Raw genomic sequence first — 22,679 nt, 5'->3', positions numbered from 1 at the left:
TGCCCCTTGCCCGGAGCCTTGTGGGGTCCCCTGTGCGCCCCGCCGCCCGGCCGGCCATGGAGGAGGAAGAGGAGGCCATAGGGTACCTGGATAAAGTGCTGGAGGATGAAGATGACTCCGAGCCGGGAACCCCCACCAGCCCCGTGTCTCCGTTTCCGCCCGGAGAGAAGGTGGGCAGGGGGGGACCCTGCCCCGTGCTGGGCAGTGGGCGTGGGGACAAGGGGCGTTTGCTGGCGCTGGTGATGCCCTGGTGTTGGAACCTCCTGGGGTGATGTGGTGGGTGCTGGCGGGGGCAGAGCTGGGGGCAGTGGGAGCATCACTGAGGCCCCAGCACACCCCCAGGGCTGCCTGTGGCCAGGGGCAAGGGGCACGGGCAGGGCTGTGCCAGGCTCCGGGTGTGGAGGGCTCAGAGTGGGGTCACCACCCAGCTGTCCTTCCAGGGGGGAATAGAGCCACGTATGCTGTGGGGTGGGAGCTGTGTGGCTCAGCAGAGCCAGCACTGGGTGCTCAGGAAGGGGCTGGTTTTACACTCTGCCCCACTGCTCGGCCACCAGAAACTCCTAAACAGTCCCAAAACAGAGCTGGGTGGGGGGCAGACCTGGGGACACCTCTGTGTTGGCAGGTGCAGCTCAGCATCCTTCTCATGCCCACCCTGCCAGGGTGCCTGGGTGCTGCAAAGGGCTCTGGCCCTGCTCCTCCTGGGGTCTCCTGCGTGGGGCAGCCACGAGGCCCTGATTAAGAGTCACTGCTCTGGCTCATGGGGGTCCAGTTGACATTGTCCCCATGGGGCGTGCGGGCCCCAAGTGTGGGTGGGCCCCTTGTCCCCTGAGCTCCTGCGCAGGGCCCAGGCTGGGGGAAGCAGGAAGAGCCCGTGACTAATCTGTGGCAAGGAGCCCACGAGCTCCCAGTGAATAAAAACGGCCCCCCCCGCGCACCCTCCTGCTGTGCTGGTCACCGTGGCCCAGCCTTACTGGGACAGCCTGGCAGGGTGGACACTCTGGTTGTCACAGCAGTGCCCAGGGCTGGCTGATGGACACTAGAGTGGGGCAGAGATGCTGATCCTCAGCCATGCCCACCTCGGGGCTGTGCCCCCCAGGTGTTTGCAGCTGCCACCTCCCCTGGCACAACAGCCAGGGCTGGCATGGGCAGAGGTGAGGCACAACCAGTGTCTCCCCCAAACCATCTTGAATGGCCCAGAGTGGTGCTCTCTTGGCTCTGCTTGGCCCCTGTCTGGGTGGCAAAGCCTGGTCCTCAAGTGTGATTTTTAAGGGGAGGGGCCAAGGCGTGACCAGGGGATGATCCAGGGGTTGAGATGTCCATGTTTGGGCACTGACAGAGCCTCGCTGAGGGTCCCAGAGCCCCCCTAGCCCGGACATCTCCCTGCCATGAGGGTCACACCACAGGAGCATCAGTGCTGCAGCCAACCTGGGTGCTGGGACATGCCCCGGTGCCACTGGGCAGTGCCTGTTGGGGTGGCACTTCCCAAGGGAAACCTCAGCCAAGGGGAAGGGTGGTGCCACGTCACGTGGGAGCACCATCCAGCGCCAAGCATGATTTCACTGGGCGTCTCTGGACTCTGCCCTGGGAGAGTCCTGCCATGCCGTGCGCCATCCTGGAGCTCTGCCAGTGACGCTGGGCTTGTGGCCAGCCTGGAGCAGGGAGGGGACAGGAGCCAGCACAGCTCGTGGCTTTCCCAGCTGGCTCCAGACGGGCTCTGCTGCCCAGCAGGCACATGCCCACGCCTTGCCACGGAGCTTTCCCGGCACTGGCAGGGACATGTGCCCACGTGGGGATGCCAGGAATGGGCTGGTGGGATGAGGGGTCTCCTCCTGTGCCACTTGCTGGCTCAGCCAGGCTCCTTGCTGTGTTCTGCAGGGCGAGCGGGATGCTGGCAAAGGCCTGGAGATGCGGAAGTTGGTGCTCTCCGGTTTCCTGGCCAGCGAGGAGATCTACATCAACCAGCTGGAGGCCCTCTTGTTGGTGAGCACAGCCCCTCCAGGGATGGATGGATGGATGGATGGATGGATGGATGGATGGATGGATGGATTTCTTCCTGGGTGGCTTTCCCCAGCCATGTCAGCCTGGGAGCAAAGCTCCAGAAGCCACACCAGAGCCAGCTTTGCTCTATCCTGGCTGCCCCCATCTCACTGTCCTCCAGTGCCCATGTCCATGTTGGGGACATATTTATAGCCCTGCTTCCTCTTGTGGCCTTGGTGACCTTCATGGCGAGACGCTGTTGCACAACACGGGGTCACCACTGCTAAGGGGAAATCCGAGGATGCAGGAGTGCCCCTTGGTCCAGCTGCCAGCCTTGGTCCCTCTGTCCCAGGCAGCCTTCACTGCCAGATCAGATCCTCCTCATCTCCAGTGCTGTCCTCTTAGCCCTCATCTCAAACTCTCCCTTCTCTGGCAGCCCATGAAGCCACTGAAGGCCACAGCCACCACGTCACAGCCTGTCCTCACCCTCCAGCAGATCGAGACGATTTTCTACAAGATCCAGGATATCTATGAGATCCACAAGGAGTTCTACGACAGCCTGTGCCCGAAGGTGCAGCAGTGGGACAGCAATGTCACCATGGGCCACCTCTTCCAGAAGCTGGTATGCACCTTCCCTGTGTTTTGCTCTACTTGGAAGAGGAGAAGGGCTGGCGTTGTGATGAGTTTGGAGTTGTGATGCCCGCAGGGGCTGTGCCCATGGACGCCATGACCATGCTGGGGAGAGGAGAAGGAGAGGCCAGGTTGAAGGGCTGTAGCTTCAGCTTCTGCTGGCAAGGCATTTGTTATCTCTCTGCTGGATTTTGGAGGTTTATGGAGGCACAGGCTGGGCAGGAGCCCCACCATCCTGCCCTGAGCAGGAGCCAAGAATGTGACCCCCAGCTGGCTGAGTGTCCTTCCAGGAGGGGACAACTCTGGCGGTGTCACCTTTGCCTGAGGTGACAGGCTGCCTGACCCCTTGGGTGCTGTGGGGGGCTTCAGCACCCTGCTGGTGCCTGGCTAACCCCCACTCCCCACAGGCCAGCCAGCTGGGGGTCTACAAGGCCTTTGTGGATAACTACAAAATTGCATTGGAGACGGCAGAGAAGTGCAGCCAGAGCAACTACCAGTTCCAGAAGATCTCGGAGGTAAGCTGGGATGGGGCTGTGCCAATGGGACAGGGCTGTGCCCGGGCTGTCCCCGCACAGGACAGAGAACGCTGTCCTCGTGGCTGAGCTGACCATGTCTGCCCCGTGGAGATGCTCTCCCTGCCCTGGGGACTCACAGGGACTGTCCCCAAGGGCTGGGCCACTGGGGGCTGTGCTGGAGGGCTGTGGTGTTTGGGGCATTGCAGGAGGTTGTTCCCACCTTGTGCCAGCTCAGGCTGGGCTCAGCCTGTGCAATCGCCACCCCAGTCCAGTCCTGGTGGGTGCTGGGCACCTGTGGCTCACCCATCTCCTGCTGCCTGCATCTCCATACCTGGCTCCTCTACAGAAATGGGGACCTCCATGGCTACAACCTGGACCCCCTCATCCTGTTCAGCTCGGTGGCATCACCAGCATGTCCCAGCTGCTGGGCACAGCCAGAGCTGCTCCCAGCCAGGCAGGAACCCACACTCCTTCACCCAGCACCCGAGTGTGGCCTCCAGCACGGCCAGGCTGGGGCCAGGGGGAGATATCAGGGTGCAGGAAGGATGGGGGGGGACCCCATGACCTTGAGCCACGACCTTTCCCCCCCACGGGCTGCTCTGATGGGCCTTTCCCTCCCTAGGAGCTGAAGGTGAAGGGCCCCAAGGACTCGAAGGAGAGCCACACGTCCGTCACCATGGAGGGTACGGCGGGCACGGGGAGGGGGACTCAGATTTGTGTGTGTGTGTGTGAGTGAGTGAATTACCGGGCCCTTTGCACACACCTGGAGCCGGCAGGGAGGGAGGGTCGCAGCTCTTTAGGATGCCGGGGGCGTGCGGCAGCCCCCCAGCCCCTGCCCAGCGCTCCTCCCCGCCCGCGGCTGTGCCGGAGCCTGCGGAGGGGCCGGGGCTGTGCCGCAGCCGGGCTGAGCGGCAGCGATGGCTGCGTGGAGACGGGGCTGCCATGGAAATCCTCATCATTGTCCGGCTCTGCTGTAACTGCACCTACGGTGAGGCCAGGGGGGGCGGCTCCGATTTGGGGTTGCCAGTGAAAGGGGAGTGATGCTGGGGGGGATGAGGGGGGGAGCGGTGGAGGCTGCGTCGTGCTCTGCAGGCTGAAGTTGGGAGCGTCTTTGTTCCTTCCAGGCTCGATTGAATCATCTTGGCTCCGGCACACGCAGCCACGCGCTCGCCGTGCCCGCCGGGCTGGGGCTCCTGCCGGGGATGGGACACAAGGGGCTGGGCTGGGTGGGCAGGGGGATCCTGGGCTGGGGGACCCCCTCTGCCCTGTGGGGGGTGATGGGGAGGGGTCCCCGTTTGTTGCCCCAGCATGGAACAGGGCTGGAATGTCCATCTCTCCGTGGTTGGGAGGAGAGGCACCGGGTATCCCTGCCTGCTGCTGTCCCAGGTCCCAGGCTGGCTGCACAAGGAGCCCGTTGCTCCTCTCTTGAGCTGGGACAGCCCCTCCCAGAGCTCCCCGGAGCTTTGTGTGTGCCTGTAGTGATGGCAGCAGGAGGTCCATTCTTCCTGTGGGTCTGGGATGGTGGAAAAGGGGACACAGGGTGAGGGCTGAGCCCTCTGCCAGCCCCTGGCTGGTGTCCCTGCCCTGAAGAGCTCCTTAGTGCCTGGGGAGGAGTTGGAGAGTACAGTTCTAGGTACAAGATTAGGGCTCGACCTGGTCCTCCTGCTTGCTGGTGCCTTATTAAGCATAGAGGACATGGACCTTCCCATGTTCCTGGTGGCTGAGCCACAGAGAGGGACAGGATTGTCAGCCTTTCCCTATGGATTGTTGGCCTTTGTTCCCTGCCTGTCACCTTTATCCCAGAGCAGGGTTCTTGCTGGCTATCCCAGGAAGCAGGGCTCTTGTTTTACCCTCTGGCAAGGAGTTGTGTGGGTGCAGCCTCTGGTTAAGGTTCAGCCTGGCATTGTCGCCTCCTGAGCAGAGATCCCCTGCTCACCCTGTCTCAGGAGTGGGTGCCATGAGGCAGCACCCTGTGGGATAAAGGGGATGGGAACTCCCCACGACTCAGCCTAGGGGGAGGAGGTGGCACCTTTCCCTCCCCTGACCAAAACCTGGCTGCTCTCAGCCCTGGCAGTTTGGGGAAGTGCTCCAAAGTGAAGGGAAAACCCAGAGACATCAGCTGGGCTGGCAGCAGCCGGGGGAGACATGGATCCCAGGCACAGGGAGCAGCACTGTCAGTGGGCTCTGTGCCTTTGCCTGCTCAAAGGGGTGGGGAGGAGCAAAGGGTCTGTCTGCTTCCACTGAAATGTGTCTCTGAAGAACCTCTGGAGCTGTTTCCTGTTGGAAGGGTGTTGGCAGGAGAAAGGGGTTGTCTGTACCCCATGTGTGAGGCAGCTCTGCCCCCTGCCCTGGGTGGGCCCTCACTTGCAGTCATGGGGGGCTGCAGGCAGGGACATGGGGCAGTGGTGTTGAGGCTGAAGCCTTGGACCTGGTGTTCTCTGTACGTGGGGGTTTTGCTGCTGCTAGAGCAATCTGGGCTCCCTTTGCACCCAGGGCTGGCTGGGCTGGTGCAGAGAGGTGGGTACAGGGTGTCCCATGGGGTGGCACAGCCTGGTGAGGGACAGGCTGAGCCAAAAGAGAAACTGAAAAAGCTGCTGAGGGTGACGAGCGGCTCTTCCGCTCCGCAGTCACCGCACGGCAAGTGTGGGTGCAGCCCTGCCGGGGAGGCCCTGCCCTCCAGGGGCTGTCCCAGTCCTGTGCTGCCACAGGCATGGTGGGACATCCCATCTTGCAGTCAGAGTGATGCTCACCACCCTGACCTACCTGTGGTTCCTCGTGCCCCCAGCACAGCAGGACATGGGGCTGTGGCAGTGGTGGCTCCCCACTGCTCCTGGCACTGCTGTGATTGTCCAGCTGTGCTGGCTCTCTGCAGGACAGATCCCAGATGCTTGCCTAGGGCTCTGTGCAGACCAGGGGGCACCTGGGCTCTCCTCCTTGTCCCTGTGCTCTCTGTGACTGGTGGGAGAGGGCCCAGGGCTCCAGCCACAGGTGGCTGCTGACACTTTCTCTCTCCCCTCAGCGCTGCTGTACAAACCCATCGACCGGGTGACACGGAGCACCCTCGTCCTGCACGTGAGTGTGACACCAGTCCCACGGGGATAGTGGTGGGCTCTGTCTCTGCTGCTCCTGGGGATCTGCAGCTGTGGGGAGGGCTGATGAGGGGTCTCCAGGTTGGGTGACTTTGAGGTGCTAACCTGTGCTTATCTCCTTCCAGGACCTCCTCAAGCACACCCCAGCTGACCACCCTGACTACCCGCTGCTCCAGGACGCCCTCCGCATCTCCCAGAACTTCCTCTCCAGCATCAATGAGGACATTGACCCCCGGAGGACAGCAGTCACCACCCCCAAGGGCGAGGTGAGCCTGTGGGGAGGGCAGTGGCTGGGCACAGGGTGAGGGCTGAGCCCTCTGCCAGCCCCTGGCTGATGTCCCTGCCCTGAAGAGCTCCTTAGTGCCTGGGGAGGAGTTGGAGGGGTTCCTCCAGTGCAGTTCTACGTACAAGATTAGGGCTCTACCTGCTTCTTGCTGCTTGCTGGTGCCTTATTCAGCATAGAGGACATGGACCTTCCCATACTCCTGGTGGCTGAGCCACAGAGAGGGACAGGATTGTCAGCCTTTCCCCGTGGACTGTTGGCCTTTTCTCCCTGCCTGCTCTCATGGCAGCCCCTCTGCCCCACAGACCCGGCAGCTAATCAAGGATGGTTTCCTGGTGGAGCTGTCGGAGGGCTCGCGGAAGCTGCGGCACGTCTTCCTCTTCACCGACGTGCTGCTCTGTGCCAAGCTGAAGAAGACAGCAGTGGGGTAAGGAGGGCACTGGGCACTGGGGGGAGTGTGTCACAACCTCCCTGTCCCCCAGTGGGCCGGGGGATGTGCCAGAGAGGGGCTCAGGCATCAGCCAGCACCCTGCCCTGGCTGCAGGAAGCACCAGCAGTACGACTGCAAGTGGTACGTGCCCCTGGCCGACCTGGTGTTCCCCTCGCCGGAGGAGTCGGAGCACTGCCCGCAGGTCCACGTCATCCCCGACCACGAGCTGGAGGACATGAAGATGAAGATCTCTGCCATCAAGAGCGAGGTGCAGAAGGAGGTGAGAGAAGGGTGCAGGACTTGCTCTTGGGGTGGATGCCTTGCTCTGGATCAGGGATGGGACCTGGGGGCCAGGGGCACCTCTGGAAGGTCCTCTCTGCTCCCCGTCTGCAGAAAGCCAACAAGGGGCAGAGCCGCGCCATCGAGCGCCTCAAGAAGAAGATGTTTGAGAACGAATTCTGGCTGCTCCTCAACTCACCTGCCATTCCCTTCCGCATCCACAACCGCAATGGGAAGGTGAGGAGGGCGGGCTGGGGCTGGCTGGGCTCAGCCCTGCCTGCACACAGCCTGCCACATCTCCCTCTCTCTTACAGAGCTACCTGTTCCTGCTCTCCTCCGACTACGAGCGGTCTGAGTGGAGGGAGGCCATCCAGAGACTGCAGAAAAAGGGTAAGTCTAGGGCTGCCAAGATCCTCTTGGGGCTCTTGGTCCCTCCACAGGGAAGTCCTATAGGATCCCAGCCTGGTGCTCTCCAGTCTCTGTGACCAGCACTGGCTGTGTCCCTCTGAAGCTTCTGTCCTCTCCCAGACCTCCAGGCCTTTGTGCTGAGCTCAGTGGAGCTGCAGGTGCTCACAGGATCCTGCTTCAAGCTCCGCACTGTCCACAACATCCCCGTCACCAGCAACAAGGACGGTGAGTGACCGCTGGGTCCTGCTGTGCTCGGGATGATGAGCTCGGGCAGGAGCTGTGAGGTCCCTGAGCTGGAGCAGGGAGTCTGCTGTGCAGGGAACAGCTTCCCACCAGGTGGCACTGCTGGAGCAGCGTCGGGCTCCCAGGCAGTGCAATCCTGGCTGCAGCACGGGGCTGCGTTTGGGCTCTCTGCAGTCCCCGCTGGGCTCTCTCCAGCCCCTGCCGTGGGCTGGGCAGGACCAGTGTGCCCGGGGTGAGACTCAGCCAGCCCCACTGGGGACTTCCCCCAGGGCTGTCCAGCAGCAGGAGAGCTTGGGATGTCTGTCAGTGGGGGATACAGAACTAAGGGATGTCCCTCCAGGGGCTTGGGGGCATTTGGGTGTCACTGCAGGCACAGTGCTTGCTGTAGCAAAGGTGCCAAAGGCTGCCTTGGGGATGGCCAGCCCCAGGCCCTGACACAGCCTGTGCTCTCCTGCCACAGATGACGAGTCCCCAGGGCTTTATGGGTTCCTGCACGTCATCGTCCACTCTGCCAAGGGCTTCAAGCAGTCAGCCAGTAAGTGTGGGTGCCCACCCTGCTTGGAGGGACCGGTGGGCTCAGAAGAGTTGGGGTCCAGCACGTGGCCCTGCTCTGCCCACAGTGGTCCCTTGGGAGATGGTGAGGGTGTTCCTGGGGTTGCTGAGCAATATCTGCTCCCCCAGACCTCTACTGCACGCTGGAAGTGGACTCCTTTGGCTACTTTGTCAGCAAAGCCAAGACCAGGGTGTTCCGGGACACCACGGAGCCGCAGTGGAATGAGGTGAGGGAGGGTGGGATGCAGGGAGGGGTCTGTGCTCCCCATTTCCCTTCAACTCCAGTTTTGGAGCCACTCTGTGGTGCTGGGGTTGAGCCACCCTCCCTCCACACCCCAGGAGTTTGAGATCGAGCTGGAGGGCTCCCAGTCCCTGCGCATCCTCTGCTACGAGAAGTGCTATGACAAGACCAAACTCAACAAGGACAACAACGAAATTGTGGACAAGATCATGGGCAAGGGGCAGATCCAGGTATGCACTGGGGCTTTTGGGCATCCTCTCACCTGAAGGAGGACTCCTTAAGGTCTGGAGTGGAAGGGTTGTCCTGGGGTGATGCCTGGGGTGGGCAGTGCTGCTTTTGGGAGCAGGGTACAACAATTGTGGGGTTGAAGGCAGTGAGGTGCGTGGGCATCAGGCATGGGGGATGATGGTCCTGGGGCACAGTGGCTGCAGGAGAAGGTGGGACAAAGTGAGAGGGGCCTTCGTGGAGGTGGCAAAGCCAGACCCTCCCTGCAGAAGTGCATCCAGCCCCAGCTGGGCTGGAAGTGTTTCTGTTCTGCTGCTCTCTGTGCCGTGGCCCCAGGGGGCTGCAGGGAGGGGTTGGCAGCTGCCCTAGGGAGGGCTCTGCATGTGCAGCCCCCTGTCCCTCCTGTGTCCCCTCTGCCACCATCTGCCTTCCCTGTGCCTCCATCAGCTGCTGTTATGGCAACGGGGGTTTCCAGGGCAACGGCTGAGCCTGCTCTGATTGGAGGTTGTCAGGCAGGGAGGATGGAGGTCTGGGCTGCCCTGAGATGCTCCCAGGTGAGCAGGACCAGGAGGATGGAGTGGGGGTCAGGCAACCCCCAGATCTCCTATTCCCCCTGCAGCCACCTTGGCCAGGCTGCAGGGAAGCCCAGGGCAAGGGGGACAGGGTTCAGGCTGGGGGTGTCCCTATGTTTTTCTGGCAGGCACCCCAGCCTGGCTGCCTTCCTGGCTGTGCTGGGGACGGGGTCACGCCTGGGACACAGCCCTCGACCCAGGGCCACTTCAAAGGGCCCCTCATGGCTGCCTGCTCCGTGGGAAAGCAACTGAGGGCAGCTCCCAGGGGAGCAGAGAGCAGCATGGAAATGCTGCTGGGAAGGGGATCCTGTGGGGAAACAGCACTGGAGGGGGCACAGGGTGGGAGGTGGGGGTTCAGCTCCACCAGTGGCTTGTTCATACCTGAAATCATCCATCTGCTGCCCTCTCCCCCAGGAAACAGCGGTGTGGGGGTGGCACTGGGCCAAGTGGGAAGGCCAGGGCAGGGAAGGGGCTCGGTGTCCCGCGGGGATCAGTCCAGCTGCGCTCTCGGAAATAGCCTGGATCAACAAACATGAGTCATACTGGGAGATGCGGGGGTCGGGACAGGGACAGCACAGCTCGTACCCGCTCTGCAAAACTTGTGGGGGAAGAAAGGGAAAGAGAGAAGGCCCTGGGGCTGCTTATCCCAAAGAGGATCTGGATGGATGGGAGAGTGTCAGGGTTGGGGCTGTCCTGCTGTCACCCAGAGCCACAGCTCAGCCTCTGCCCCAGGGCTGGGCTGGGTGACAGGGCAGGACAGCAGTGAGCAGGATGGGCAGTGCTGCTCCTGGGCTGTGGGCTGTAGTCAAGCCCCAGAGCTGCCCCACTGCCTTCTCCCTGAGATTCTCAGGCAGAGATGCTGCCCTGGATGTTCCTCACCCCGGCTGCTCCCTGGGTTCATCATGAGCTGCTGCTGGTTCCACACAGCAGCACTGGCTGCTCAGTGGGAAGATGTGGCTCCTGGTTGGCATTAACCATGCTTTGTTGTTATTAACCCCATTTTCTAAGGCTGGAATATGCTGTGGTCAGGGTAGGGCTGCACTGTTTGGCTTGTGTCCCCATGAGAGTCTTGTGTCCCCTGCACTGCAGGGCTCAGCCCTGCTCTGAGCTGTCCCAGTTGCTCCCAGCAGCTGGGCTGTGTCTGCTGGGTGCTGGCAGAGGTGTTGTGGTGCTGTGCCAGGATGGCAGGCAGATGCTGTGGTGGGCAAAGCAGGCTGTGAGTGCTTGTGCCCACATTGCAGAGGACAGAGGCTGGATGTGGCCCCCATGCCCTGCAGGGGACAGGCAGTGGGTGCATGAGGGGGGTCTCAGGACCCCCTTCCTCAGCCCATTTGATGCACAGGGGGGGATGTGGCTGTTGAAGCAGAGCCTGTGTTGTCATGGGCACGGTGCCTGCTGTACCCTCAGGCAATAGCTGCCTGCCTGTCTGTCCCTGGGCTGGCAGAGGCTCTGGCAGGGGAGATTTGGGATGCTGGGGCACCCCAGACCTGCAGAGACCCATAGTGACCTGTGTGGACTCCAGGGGCTGCTGAGGGATGGACTGGAGGGGCAAATGCAAGTCCCCCCAAACCTGCACCTCACCATGTCCTTGCCTGTCAGAGCTGCAGCCAGGGACCCTTCCTGGGCTTCTCTGCCCCATCACCCCCTGGCAGTGGGGCCGACAAGGGCCGGGGGACACAGAGGGGACACGGGGGTGCCCAGCTGTCCCTAGGGGTGACAACAGACCGCAAAAGCCTCCTGAGGACAGGAGAGGAGAGCAGAGCCAGCCTGGCTCCTGCGCGGAGCCGGGAATGCTGCAGCCGCCGCCGACGGTGCCTCGGGGGCAGCGGCTGCTGCTGGCGCTGCGGGGCGATAACGGCACGGGGATAACGGCACGGGGATAACGGCACGGGGATAACGGCGGATAACACGGATAACGGCGGCGGGGAGCCCGGGCAGCCCCCCCAGCGCTCCCGAGCGGCGGCGGGCGGCAGGGCGAGAGTTAAACGCGTGGGGGCCGCCGGGGGGGGGGGGGGGGGGGGGGGCGGCGGGACCGCCTTTGAGTCACTTCCTCGCAGGGGGAGGGAGGTTTTTGGGGCTGCCTCGCCGCCTCGGCAGGCTGGCTCACACCCTGAGGATGAGCCCTGCCCGCTGGGCGCCGCGCCGCCCCAGCAGGGCTGCCCCGGCCGGCCCCCGCTGAGCTCTCCCCGCCGGCAGGAGGGATGCGGGTGCTCTGCTGAGCCAGCCGCGGGCACGCTCCCGGCCACCCCGGTGTCGCCTGGCCGGAGCCGAAGCTGTCGTGGCCATGACGGAGGTGTTGGTGCAGCCGGAGGGCAGCCCCGGGCCCGGGGGCGAGCAGCAGCCCGCGGTGGAGGAGCCCGAGGGGAAGCGAGCCCCCAACACGGGCGCCCGGCTCTGGGGCAGGGTGCGCAGCAAACTGCTCCGGCAGAAGGTGCTCCGGGTGCGGGGGGCGGCTGCGGGGCTCTGGGACGGCTCCACCGGGCTCTGGGATGGCCCCACCGGGCTCTGAGATGGCCCCACCGGGCTCTGGGATGGCCCCACCGGGCTCTGGGATGGCTCCATCGGGCTCTGGGATGGCCCCACCGGGCTCTGGGATGGCCCCACCGGGCTCTGGGATGGCCCCACCGGGCTCTGGGATGGCTCCACCGGGCTCTGGGATGGCTCCACCGGGCTCTGGGACGGCTCCACCGGGCTTTGCTCTGCGCGGTGACCGTGGCTTTTTGTGGGGTGGGGGGCTGTGTTGTTTGTGTGGAGAGTGAGTTGCTGTGGGCTCTGTGCACGGAGGCTGTTTGGGTGCTTTGGGAGCTCTTAGATGCAGTTGGCAGCCTGTGAGGTGTTTGTTTTCCTCCTTCCCTCTCTCTGGCTGTGTGCTGGCAGGCTCCGGGGGGCTGAGCTGTTTGCACCGGGGGGTCCTGCAGAGGCAGGGCAGGGAAGCCCCTGGAGCTTGCCCAGCAGGCAGTGACGCTTCTGGGCTGGCTGGGGCCGGGTTCCTGGGGTGCCACAGCACCCCGTACCTGCATCCCCCCTCTTGCAAGCCGGGTCGATCCAGGCTTTCCCAGCTCACAGCTGTGTCGCAGCCACATCAGGCAGCGCTGCCCGTCTTTGCGGGAACACGGAGTGCAGGGGTGTGCGACAGAGGCGACAAAGGAGGGGGACAGCACCCTTGCAGGCTGTCCCAAAAGCCCCAGGGGGGACTCTGGGGGTTTCCCCTCGGTGGAGTCCCCCTGCCCAGGGAGCTGCGGGCTCGGGGCTGCCCCGGGCCCGGGGGGTTCGGTTTGGCAGCAGTGGGGCCGCCAGTGACGCAGCGGCATTAACCTCGATTCCCGCTCCGCACAGGGGATTAAGGGGCAGCCAGGGCTCTCTGGGGAGGCTGCCCGGCGGCTGTTGCTGGGTCAAAACATGAAGAGGTTTCATTTCCCGTGCCCATTGTGGCTGCTGCTGGCTTCCCTGCTGCCCGGGAGCCCTGGGGCTGCAGGGCAGGATGTGGCCCCGACAGGTCTGTGCAGGGTCCTGTGGGTTGTGGGTGCTGCTGCTGCTTCTCGGGTCACTCTCAGTCAGGGCTGTGAATTAATGCTTTTTTGGGGGGCTGTGTTTTTCCAGCATTTGCTGGTGTGGGGGCTGCTCTGTCCTGTGGCACTGGGGGGCTCAGGGACTGTCTGTTCCCTGGGGAGGAGCTGCTGGCATGGAGGTCTGGTCAGGGATCTGTTTGCCAGGGCAGCCAGGCTGGGGAATCTATGGGTGCCATGCTGATGGGAAGCAATGATGGCTGTAGCAGTTCCTCTGGGATCCTGCTCCCCAGGGCCCTGACAGAGATGAACTCACACCCTGAGTCACCAGTTTGCTCCCAATTGCTTCACCCAGGGCTGATGGTTGGGTGACCTCATGGGCCTGAGATGTGAGGAAGGGACATGCCCAGCCTGACAGTCCCTGCCCCACCACAGCATTCCCAGTGTCTGAGGTCCTGGGGAGCCAGCGTGAGGATTTGGAGCCCTACAGCTCCCCACCTTGGAGCTCTGGGCACCCAACCCTGCCTGGGTCTGTCACAGTGCCATGACCTGGATGTGTCTTAAGGACAGAATTCCAGGATGTGGCCTCATCACCTCTAGTCTGGAGTTGTCCCATGGACAAGACAAGCAGTAGCAGGGGAGGGTCAGCACCAGCAGGACCTCCCCAGAACACACAGAGTGCTGCAGGACTGCCAGGATGTTCATTGCCTGTTCCTCCACAACCCTGGGCCTTGTCCTACAAGCAAACAGCTTTGGCTAATTTGGGAAACCAGGGTGATGGCACATCCCTGTGGCAGCAAACAGAGGGTGTTCCACCTCGCCATGGATGAGAGCAGCACCACAGTGGATGCTGACCTGGGCGTGGATACCACCATGGCTGAGAGTCCCTGAGATGCAGGAGGGAGCAGCCTGGAGATGTGCTGGTGACCTGGCTGAGATGTTTCCCCTGGCAAAGGTGGTGTTTGAAGCCATCTGATGTTCCTAAGAGGAGCTGACATCTCATCCTGCACAGTGCTGGCTCAGAGGCTGCTCCCCAGGGCTCCTATCCCAGGAGTTCTTCATTGTCCTGGGATGTCCCTGCACCCTGCTGGAGCAAGGCAGCTCCTTTCAGAGGACAAGGAGGTGGTGGTGGGAGCTGGGATGGGGTGTTTGACAGTGCTGTGTGGGCAGGAGCTCCCTCTGCCTCTGTGGGTGGATGCTCCTGTCCATCCGCCCATGCCTGGGGATGAAGGGTTGGACTCAGCTTTGCTTAAGCTGGGGAGTGGCAGCGTCGTGTGCTGCTGCTGCTGCTGCACACTGTGCTGGCTAGGAGGGTTGGAGAGCACCAGGGTCAGGCCACAGGCAGTGCCCCAGCAGTGCACAGAGACCTGCCCTAGCTGCAAGGGGGCTCAGGCCTGTGGTGCCAGCAGAATTAGCCCAAATTTAGCTGGCTACTGTGGGATGATTGTGCCCATGCAGGGGGAAGAGGCTGCAGGGAAGTGACGTGCTCAGGGCAAGGTCTGCAGCACTGGCAGCAGCCAACCTGTTTTTTATTAAAACTTTCTTCAGAGCTCTGCTAAAGCCCTTCCAGATGTGAGCTGCCAGGGCCATCAGAGCCAGAGGGACCTGAGGGAAGGGGAAGGCATATATGGTGGCTGCAGTTAAAATTACATTGCAGAGCAGGGAGGCTCCTGACCTGGCTGGGGGAGGAAGGGGCTTCACTGCTATGAGTGGGACAGGGATGTGTGGGGGAAGGGGTGAAAGTCTCTGGGACAGTGGCATTGGCTGTGGTGTTTGCATGGCAGTGCTGTGAGGGATGCAGCACTGGGGGGGAGCACAGAGGAGCTGGAGCAGCAGGACTGGGCTTGGCTGTGGTCTGGCTGCAGTCTCGTGATCCCAGTGTCCAGACCTGCTGCAGGGTCCCATGGGAGCCCAGGGCAGCTGCAGCCTCCCTTCTCCTCCTCCTCCTGCTCTCCAGCAGCCACAGGGCTGGCACAGAGGAAGCAGCGTGGCACTCGCTGGGCCCTTCCATGTGCTGGGCTGGAGCACCAGAGAGGGCTCTGTGTCATTTCTGGGCCTTGCAGGGGACAGGAGCATTTCTGCCTTGCTGGGGATCACAGTTTTCCTGTGGCTGAGGAGCTGCTTGAGCTCACTGTGACACAGGACTGGGCATGTGGCAATGCCACCGTGCTGGGTCTGTGCCAAGAGCCAGGGCAGCTCAAACCTGTCCTTGGGACTGTGGGGTCTTGGTGTGCAAGAAGGGACATGAGGGACCCCACAGTGCTCCCCCATCCTGACATGCAGTGACTTTATGGGCAGGGGAACAGCAGCTCCGTGGCTGCAGCAGCAGCTCTGGACATCTTTACAGGAGATGCCCAGAGCATCTCCTGACCCAGCAGCTGCAGGAAGCTCCTGTGTCCTTGCAGAGTGACCCCACGTGCCTGGTGCAAGTGTGACCTGGCAGCTGCGTGTCCCCAGCCCTGGGAGCCTCCACCAGCTCCCATATCCCATCCCCTTCCCCAAGGGGACATTAGTGCCGGGCTGCCCGCCCCGTGCATTACAGGGATCGATGGGGCCGGATCGATACCCACCAGCTGGGGACTAAAAAGCCCCAAAAGGCAACTGCAGCCACCTCTGCCCAGCCCTGGGGCCCGGAATCCACCACGGCACGTGCCGGGGCCTTGGGAATGCCAGCACCTCTCACCGCACCCGGGTGCCGGGGCAGCGTCACCAAGTCCCCTGCTAGCCCCAAAGCCAGAAATAGCAGAGCCTGTCGTTCCCAGGGGTTATAAATAGCCTTGGCTATGGGGAGATGTTGTTTTTCTGCATGGAAAACGCTGCCCTAGTTCTGTTTCATCAATCTGCCGCCAGAAATAGTCCTAATTTCTTGGAAGTTTCTTGCTTCTCGGGTGTGGGTTAAAGCACTGCCTTGCAGGGGCTCTGGGGAGAGGGCAGGATAGGGGGGCTGAGCCCACCTGGCTTCAGGGCACAGCCAGAGGGACACCAGACCCAAAAGGGAAACCTCTCCATCCTCCAGTCCTGAGCAGCATGTTGCCAAGGAAAAGCATGTCCTGTTCCCTACACCATCTGCAGATCAGGGGCTTTGGGGGCCACCAGGTTGGGATGACAGCAGGGCTGGCACCGGGCTGTGTCCCAACAGAACTCACAGACCATCTCTCCCCACAGCTGGACCCACAGGCCGTGCAGACAAAAAACTGGCACATGGATGTGATTGAGATGAATGGGGTAAGTGGGGCCTGGGGACTCACAGCCCCTCTCTGGGAATGCAGCCCCCTCTTGCCTTGAGGTCAGCCAGGACTCACCTCCTGTCTCCCACAGATCAAGGTGGAATTCTCCATGAAGTTCACAAGCAGGGACATGAGCCTGAAGAGGACCCCGTCCAAAAAGCAGACCGGTGTCTTCGGGGTCAAAATCAGTGTGGTGACAAAGTAAATGCAGGGCTGTGGGGGCTGATGTGCTCTGGTCCCCGTGGGTGTGGGGTTGCACTTGTGAGGTGTCCCCTTGCTCCCACCAACACTGGGGAGCTTGGCCTTTTCTCTCTGCTGGGCACTTTCCCATTCCCTTTGCCATTCCCATCCTTCCCTCCTGCATGCCCATCCTGCCCCTGGGCTGGGGTTTGCAGGGCTGGGCTCGCTGCCAGGGGTTCCCCTGGGAATCTTTGCTGACGGCTCCGTTTCCCGAGCCAGGCGCGAGCGCTCCAAGGTGCCTTACATCGTGCGCCAGTGCATCGAGGAGGTGGAGAAGAGGGGCATCGAGGAGGTCGGCATCTACAGGATCTCTGGAGTTGCCACTGACATTCAGGCCTTGAAAGCTGTCTTTGATGCGAGTGAGTGTCCTGGGGGAGCTTGGTGTTCCAATGGGAGGGTTCCCAGATGCTGAGAGCCCCCTCAGCCCTCTGCAAGCTCAGGGTTTGGTTATTGCACTACACATGTACAGATTTTCCACCCTGCACAGGAAGGGGCAGGGGTGAGGAGGGGCAAAAACACCCAGAGATCCCAGCCCTGTTTGTGCCTCGATGCCTCTGAGCTGCTGCCACTGCTGGCTGCCTCCTGGGAGACACTGAGTCAGGGAAACTTTGCAAATGGATTTGCAGATCGTTCTGTGTCCTGTTGCCCAGCCAGGCGGGAACCACTCGGCTTTTCCCAGCCTCAGCCTGGCTAATGGGGCTGTGAACCCAGCAGTGCTGTCCCTGCTCTCCAGCTGGCAGCTTGTCTGGATAGCTGGAGTGTCACAGAGGGTGGAGACCTGGAGGGGAAGGAGAGCAGGAGGCATCACATGTGGGTGCTCTCTGGACAGATAACAAGGACATCCTGGTGATGCTGAGTGACATGGACATCAATGCCATTGCTGGCACGCTGAAGCTGTACTTCCGTGAGCTGCCCGAGCCCCTCCTCACTGACAGACTCTACCCCGCCTTCATGGAGGGCATCGGTAAGGGCTTGGGGATGGGAAGGGGTTGATGCACAAACGTGCCTCTGTTTGACATTGCTGGGATGGGAGACTCCCAAGGGTCTTTCCCAGCTTGGCCCACTTAGTCCTGACTGTTTTTGCTGGCTCCAGGCCAGCTCAGGGTGCTGCTCCCCAGTGCTCACACACTGGCTGCTGGGAGGTGTCTGGCTGTAGTGGGTCCTGCTGCTGCACCAGACCCTGTCCTGAGCCCTTTCCCTCTTTGCCTCCAGCCCTCTCGGATCCTGCTGCCAAGGAGAACTGCATGATGCACCTTCTCCGCTCGCTGCCTGACCCCAACCTCATCACCTTCCTCTTCCTGCTGGAGCACTTGAAAAGGTAATGGCTCACTGCTTTGCTGTGGGGATGGGGTATAAACAGAGTTAGAGCTGCTGTTTGATTCCTGTGGTGCCTGCACAGCTGCAGGCTGATCCCAGACTGGTAGAGAGCAGAGCAGCAGCCAGGCCAGCAACAGTAGCTTGGGGCAGGCATGGAGTGGTCCTTTCCCAGCTCTTCCAAGAGGGTACAGTTTCAGGTGTGTCCCACCTGCCCCATCTCTCTGGGCTCTGGCATATTCCCCAGGCTGACACTTGTTCAGACCCTTCTCTGGTATCAGTGTTGCCTTTCCACATCTCTCCTTGGGCCCTGTAGGGTGCTGAGGGGATCCTGGAGCTGTTCTGCCCCTCCAGAGCAGCCCCTGGTGTCCCAGGACTACCGGCCACGGTGCCAGCAGGGCCTGTGCTGTGCCTGGCCAGTGATCCAGGTCAGCTCTGCAGGGAGTACATGACCTCTGGAAACATGGAACACTTGGCTGCTGCAGCCGGTGTGCAGCTGGTTGGATGAGCTCTGCAGGGAGCAGCTGGCCTCAGCACAGGACGGGAATCAATTGGGAGCTCTGCAGTGTCCCCCTTAGCAGGAAAACAGCTCTGTGTCCCTTCCCACCAGTCCAGCAAGTAGCCCTTGCAAGACAAGGTGCAACAATCCCTGTCACCTGTCAGCAGCAGGTGGCCAAGAGCCAAGCATAGTCAGCTCTGTGGAAATGTCCCAGAACTGCAGGTAATACCTCATGTCACCTGTCCCAGGGTGAGTGCAGCAGTGTTTGACAGGCTTTGTCTTGGCCCACATGAGGTGCATCCAAACCTGAGGACTCAGGGACTGGGACTCTCTGGGGGCCCAAAACCCACGGAAAGCACAGGGCTGTGGAAGGGCAACAGAGCAAAACACAGAGCCTGGCCAGAGCTTGGGACAGGGGCTCACGGCTCATGTTACTTGCATCATGAAGGGGAATTTTTTTTTGTTCCTCTGGTTTGGCTAAAACCAAACAGAAAAAGTGATTGATGCTGGGGGATGGAGAAGGAAAAATCCATTTCCATCCTGAGAACCGGGCACAGCCAGTTCCCACATCTGCTCCCCTGGCCTGGGCTCAAGCGAGCAGCCTGTGCCGGGGAGCACAGCTGCCTCCTAACATGGCAATGTTGTGGTCCTGCTTCCCTCCATGCTGGCAGGGCTCCCACAGGGTTGTCGGGGCAGGGAGCCTCGAGGGGAGTGGGTGCAGGGGGCACGGGCTGGTGCAGAGCTCCCCATACCCTGCAGGCTCGGGAAGGGTGGAGGCCCCACAGTGCAGGAGTCAGGGCTTGGTCGCTGCCACATCACACCCGGGGCTCCCGGCCAGGCCCGGCGGCTCCGGCAGAGGCCATGAAGGGGGCAGAGCTCCCTGCCCTGCACCTGGGTTTTCTGAGGGATACAAAGGGCAGTGGAAAGCTGGAGGTGCCTCACTGCTGCTGGGAGAAGGAAGAGCAGCCCTCGGCCTCCACATCACCCCATGGCTCCCCACTCCTGATGGTTGTTAGGGGCTGACACTGCCTTTCTCCCTGTATCCCCACAGGGTGGCTGAAAAGGAGCCTATCAACAAAATGTCTCTCCACAATCTGGCCACAGTCTTTGGGCCAACACTGCTGAGACCCTCAGAGGGGGAGAGCAAGGTGCACCTCACCTTGGCCTCCGACATCTGGTCCCACGATGTGATGGCCCAGGTAAGAGCTGGGTACTGGAGGGGTTCACCTGCCTGTCTGGATAGATTTGTTACTTTTTGCTGGATAAACTGGGATAAGCTGGGAGGTGGGAGCTATTCTCCTTTCTGTAGTAACACCCCCCATTTACCTTCTACAGGTCCAGGTCCTTCTCTACTACCTGCAGCATCCTCCCATTTCCTTCACGGAGCTCAAACGCAACACACTTTACTTCTCCACGGACGTGTAGCCCGCAGGCAGGAGGCACCAGCTGCAAACACTCCAGCTCCCTGCTGGGGGACACGGACTGGATCACAGCCCCCAAGGGAGACCAGCCCAGACCCAGGATGGTGCTGCCTGCAGCTCCTGTACAATCACGTTCCAGCAGCCTGGCCCCACCAGTGCCAGGGCCTCTCTGTAAAGTAGTCGTGTCTTATGTCCCTTCTTGTGTTCAAGGATTGTTTTTATGTATATTTGCTCAACGGAAGAGGTAGTGACTGACAAGGGCCGTGGACGCAGGCTTCCCCCTTGGCAAGTTTTCTCCTGGACTCCTTTCTGCCTGCTCACTCCTAGCAGGCACCCCTCGCCTGAAGCCTGCAGTGCCCCACGAGTGCCTGTTTGCTGCCCAGCTCCCTGCCCACGCCTGCATGTGCAGCACCAGCTCTCTCCGAGGCCAGGAGCTCACGGGCCTCCCTCCCCAGTGACGGTGATGACCAGCTCTGCTTTGGCTTTGCTGCCTGCGCAAACGTTGGACCCTGTGCCTGGATCCTGCTCCGGCCCGAGCAAACCTGTGAGAGCAGAGGAGCAGGGTGCTGCTTCCTCCCTGCCATGGCTCTTCTGAGTATTTTCAGGCCAGTTCCCTCTCCAGCCCCGGCCCCAGTGCTTTGCCTGTGTGTGTGTGGCGTGGTGGTTTCTCCCCTCGCTGGATTTCACCTCTGAGTAGCGTTATGGGGTAACCCCTCACACAGGGCTGGAGACAGAGGTGCTGTGCTGGTCTGGCTCCACAGCAGGCTGAAGGGATGGCAGCCAGGCAGGCTTGGTTTCTGCACCACGGGCTGACTCCACGTCTGCTCTGGCACTGATGTGGTCCCAAATTTCCCCAGTTTGGAAATTTGGTGGGGAACAGGGTACCTGCTGTACAGTTCTATCTCTGCCATAGTGAGGCACTCACGCCCCTGCCAGCCCAGTGCTGCCACAAGCACTGCATACACCCCGTGGCACAGCCTGCTGGGGCACCAGCATTCCTCCCATGGCCATGGGGACAAGGAGATTTTCCCCTCCTTGGCCTTCCCTGCTGCACTGAGCACGTGGCAGCAACATGACCCTGCCTTGGTTGGCAGCCTGGCTGCCAGAGGCAAGTGCTCTGCAGCAGCTGGATGGTCACCCAGCCTGGGAACCAGCACAGAAGGATGGGAGGAGGAAAGCCTTCATGGCCCTCCTGGCTGAAGGCAGAAATGTCTTTCTCCCAAAGTGGTTGCTGCTGGATTAGCCGTGCCCAGCCAGCTCAGGTCTGTTTGTTAGTGGCTCCAGTTCCTGACCCCTCCCAAGCTGATGGCTGGAGTTGTCACATCATGTCCCAAGGCAGGACAGGCTGCCCAAGTGCCCGGCTCCCGGGATGTCCCCCACATTCCCATGTAGGTGTTGGTACCTGTTGGGACACAAAACCTTTCGCTCTGTGAGCTGAGTCCGTGTTCTTGTGGGAAAAGCCCCCCCACCTCCCTGACTGCGCTGGCCCTGTGCTCTCCTGTGCCAAACGGAGATGGATGAGAAGTGACCAAGCGTGTCCCTCACAGCGGCGTTGCCTTTACCCTCCCAAATTACGGACTGTTCCAGGTAGAGCCCAGCCACTGACACACCAGGTATGTCCTCAGCCACCTCCCTGGGGAAGGCAGCACCTGCCAGCCCTGCACCAGCAAAGCAACCAAGAAGGGGAGGTCTCAGTCCCCCTCCAAAGGGCTCACACTCCAGACCCTGCTCCTCTTGACTACCAGCTAAACAGAAGGGAAACAGCATTGCAGAAAACAACCAGGCGTCTGTCTTGGCCCTGGACCCAGTAAGGAGGCCGAGTTTTAGATCTGACTGCACAACTGATCCCTGTGTGTGTCTGATTTGTTACATGTGTCCAAGTCTCTGTCCACGACACTGTCATTCCAGATGGAGACTCTGTACAGCCAAATCTCCCCCCACGACAGTGGCTGGAGGCCCGGTCCCCACAGCCCAGCACAACAGGCTGTGGCTGTCCCCATGAGTGGCTTTTGCTTGTCCCTAACAGGAAGGAAAAGAGGGGGTGGACTCTTGCAGCTACAGGTAGAATAGAACTGTTAATTAATATTTGACTTTCAAAAGTTGTTAAGGATATATTTTTGTTTGTGTTCTGTTTCAATTTCTGTAGATTATAAACTTTAAATGGCTGTAAAACCTCGTGAGGAGAAAAAAAATGTTAATAAAAATGCAAAGCCCTGATATTTGCACAAAAGAAGCTCTGTGGTGTTGCTGTTTGCACTAACTGATCACCTTGGCATCACAACTTCTTTCTGTCGTGGAATTCTTGCTAGTTGCTCTTCAAGCTAGTGGTATAAGCACAGGCATGGTGCCAGGCAATCTCTGAAGAGAATTCTTATGGTTTGGGCTACATCCTTGCATTTTGGAGGAAAAAAACCTGGACTGTCTGGAGCCAGCCTGTTTAATCAGCCTAGAATTACTCAAGCTTAAAATTCAGCTGACTTGCACAGCTTCTGGCCTGAGGATACTGAACAGGCACAGCAAGGGACATCAGGAGATCTGGAAACCTCATCTGATAGATCACATGGTGCTGTTTCCCCACTTCTTTCCATGTGGGAATGGGAGCCAGTGCGCCTCCAAACTGACCACTGTATCAGCCAAAACACACTGGCAATATTGCTCTTCCAGGTCAACAAGGGATGTCACTGTTCTGGGATGTCAAACTGTGGATGCAAAGGAGTGGGTGGGAGAATCCCTATTAGTTTTGTGCACTGTGTCTGAAGTACCACTGCCTCAAAAAGATGAGAGGGAGTGTTTGCCTTTATGGAGTGGCTCAATGAAGGTTAAAAATGACCCTCTGAGGTCTGAGAACACAGCTTGGTTAGAAGAGCAGGAGGATGTTTTGATTTCAGCACTAATGTTGGGCAGAAATAACACTTCACTTCCCCTTGTGTAACACTGGGGCACTTGGAGATGGCACAGGGACATGATGGGAAGCAGGCTGTGTGCTGAGTGCCCAGTTATCTGCCAAACACTAGTTTATTTTCACAAC

The 22,679-nt window shown here is 60.8% G+C and overlaps 1 protein-coding gene across 1 annotated transcript; it reads left to right on the top strand.

Moving 5' to 3' along the window:
- Window positions 1–21,883, top strand: ABR (ABR activator of RhoGEF and GTPase). Its single transcript, XM_083874999.1, has 22 exons — window positions 1–170; window positions 1,876–1,980; window positions 2,414–2,599; window positions 3,015–3,122; window positions 3,745–3,805; window positions 6,142–6,194; window positions 6,337–6,477; window positions 6,800–6,921; window positions 7,039–7,204; window positions 7,318–7,440; window positions 7,518–7,593; window positions 7,732–7,836; window positions 8,315–8,389; window positions 8,536–8,633; window positions 8,746–8,877; window positions 16,116–16,175; window positions 16,269–16,378; window positions 16,637–16,776; window positions 17,247–17,381; window positions 17,630–17,735; window positions 19,282–19,429; window positions 19,566–21,883. Exons 1-22 carry the CDS (start codon window positions 57–59, stop codon window positions 19,653–19,655), a joined length of 2,454 nt encoding a protein of 817 aa, XP_083731125.1. The 5' UTR covers window positions 1–56; the 3' UTR covers window positions 19,656–21,883.
- The last annotated feature ends 796 nt before the right edge of the window (window positions 21,884–22,679 follow it).

The sequence above is a fragment of the Zosterops lateralis genome (assembly GCF_965231275.1).
Source record: "Zosterops lateralis genome assembly, chromosome: 19".
Lineage (NCBI taxonomy): Eukaryota > Metazoa > Chordata > Aves > Passeriformes > Zosteropidae > Zosterops > Zosterops lateralis.
Note: the sequence above shows the minus strand (reverse complement) of the source record. Positions and strands in the feature narration are given on the sequence as shown.

Bases quoted from the DNA above. Each gene is read 5' to 3' on its own strand.
- ABR (XM_083874999.1), top strand. From the start codon at position 57: ATGGAGGAGGAAGAGGAGGCCATAGGGTACCTGGATAAAGTGCTGGAG. The intron at 7,441-7,517 runs GTGAGGAGGGCG...TCTCTCTTACAG, and splicing joins TCCACAACCGCAATGGGAAG to AGCTACCTGTTCCTGCTCTC. The intron at 16,777-17,246 runs GTGAGTGTCCTG...CTCTCTGGACAG, and splicing joins GAAAGCTGTCTTTGATGCGA to ATAACAAGGACATCCTGGTG.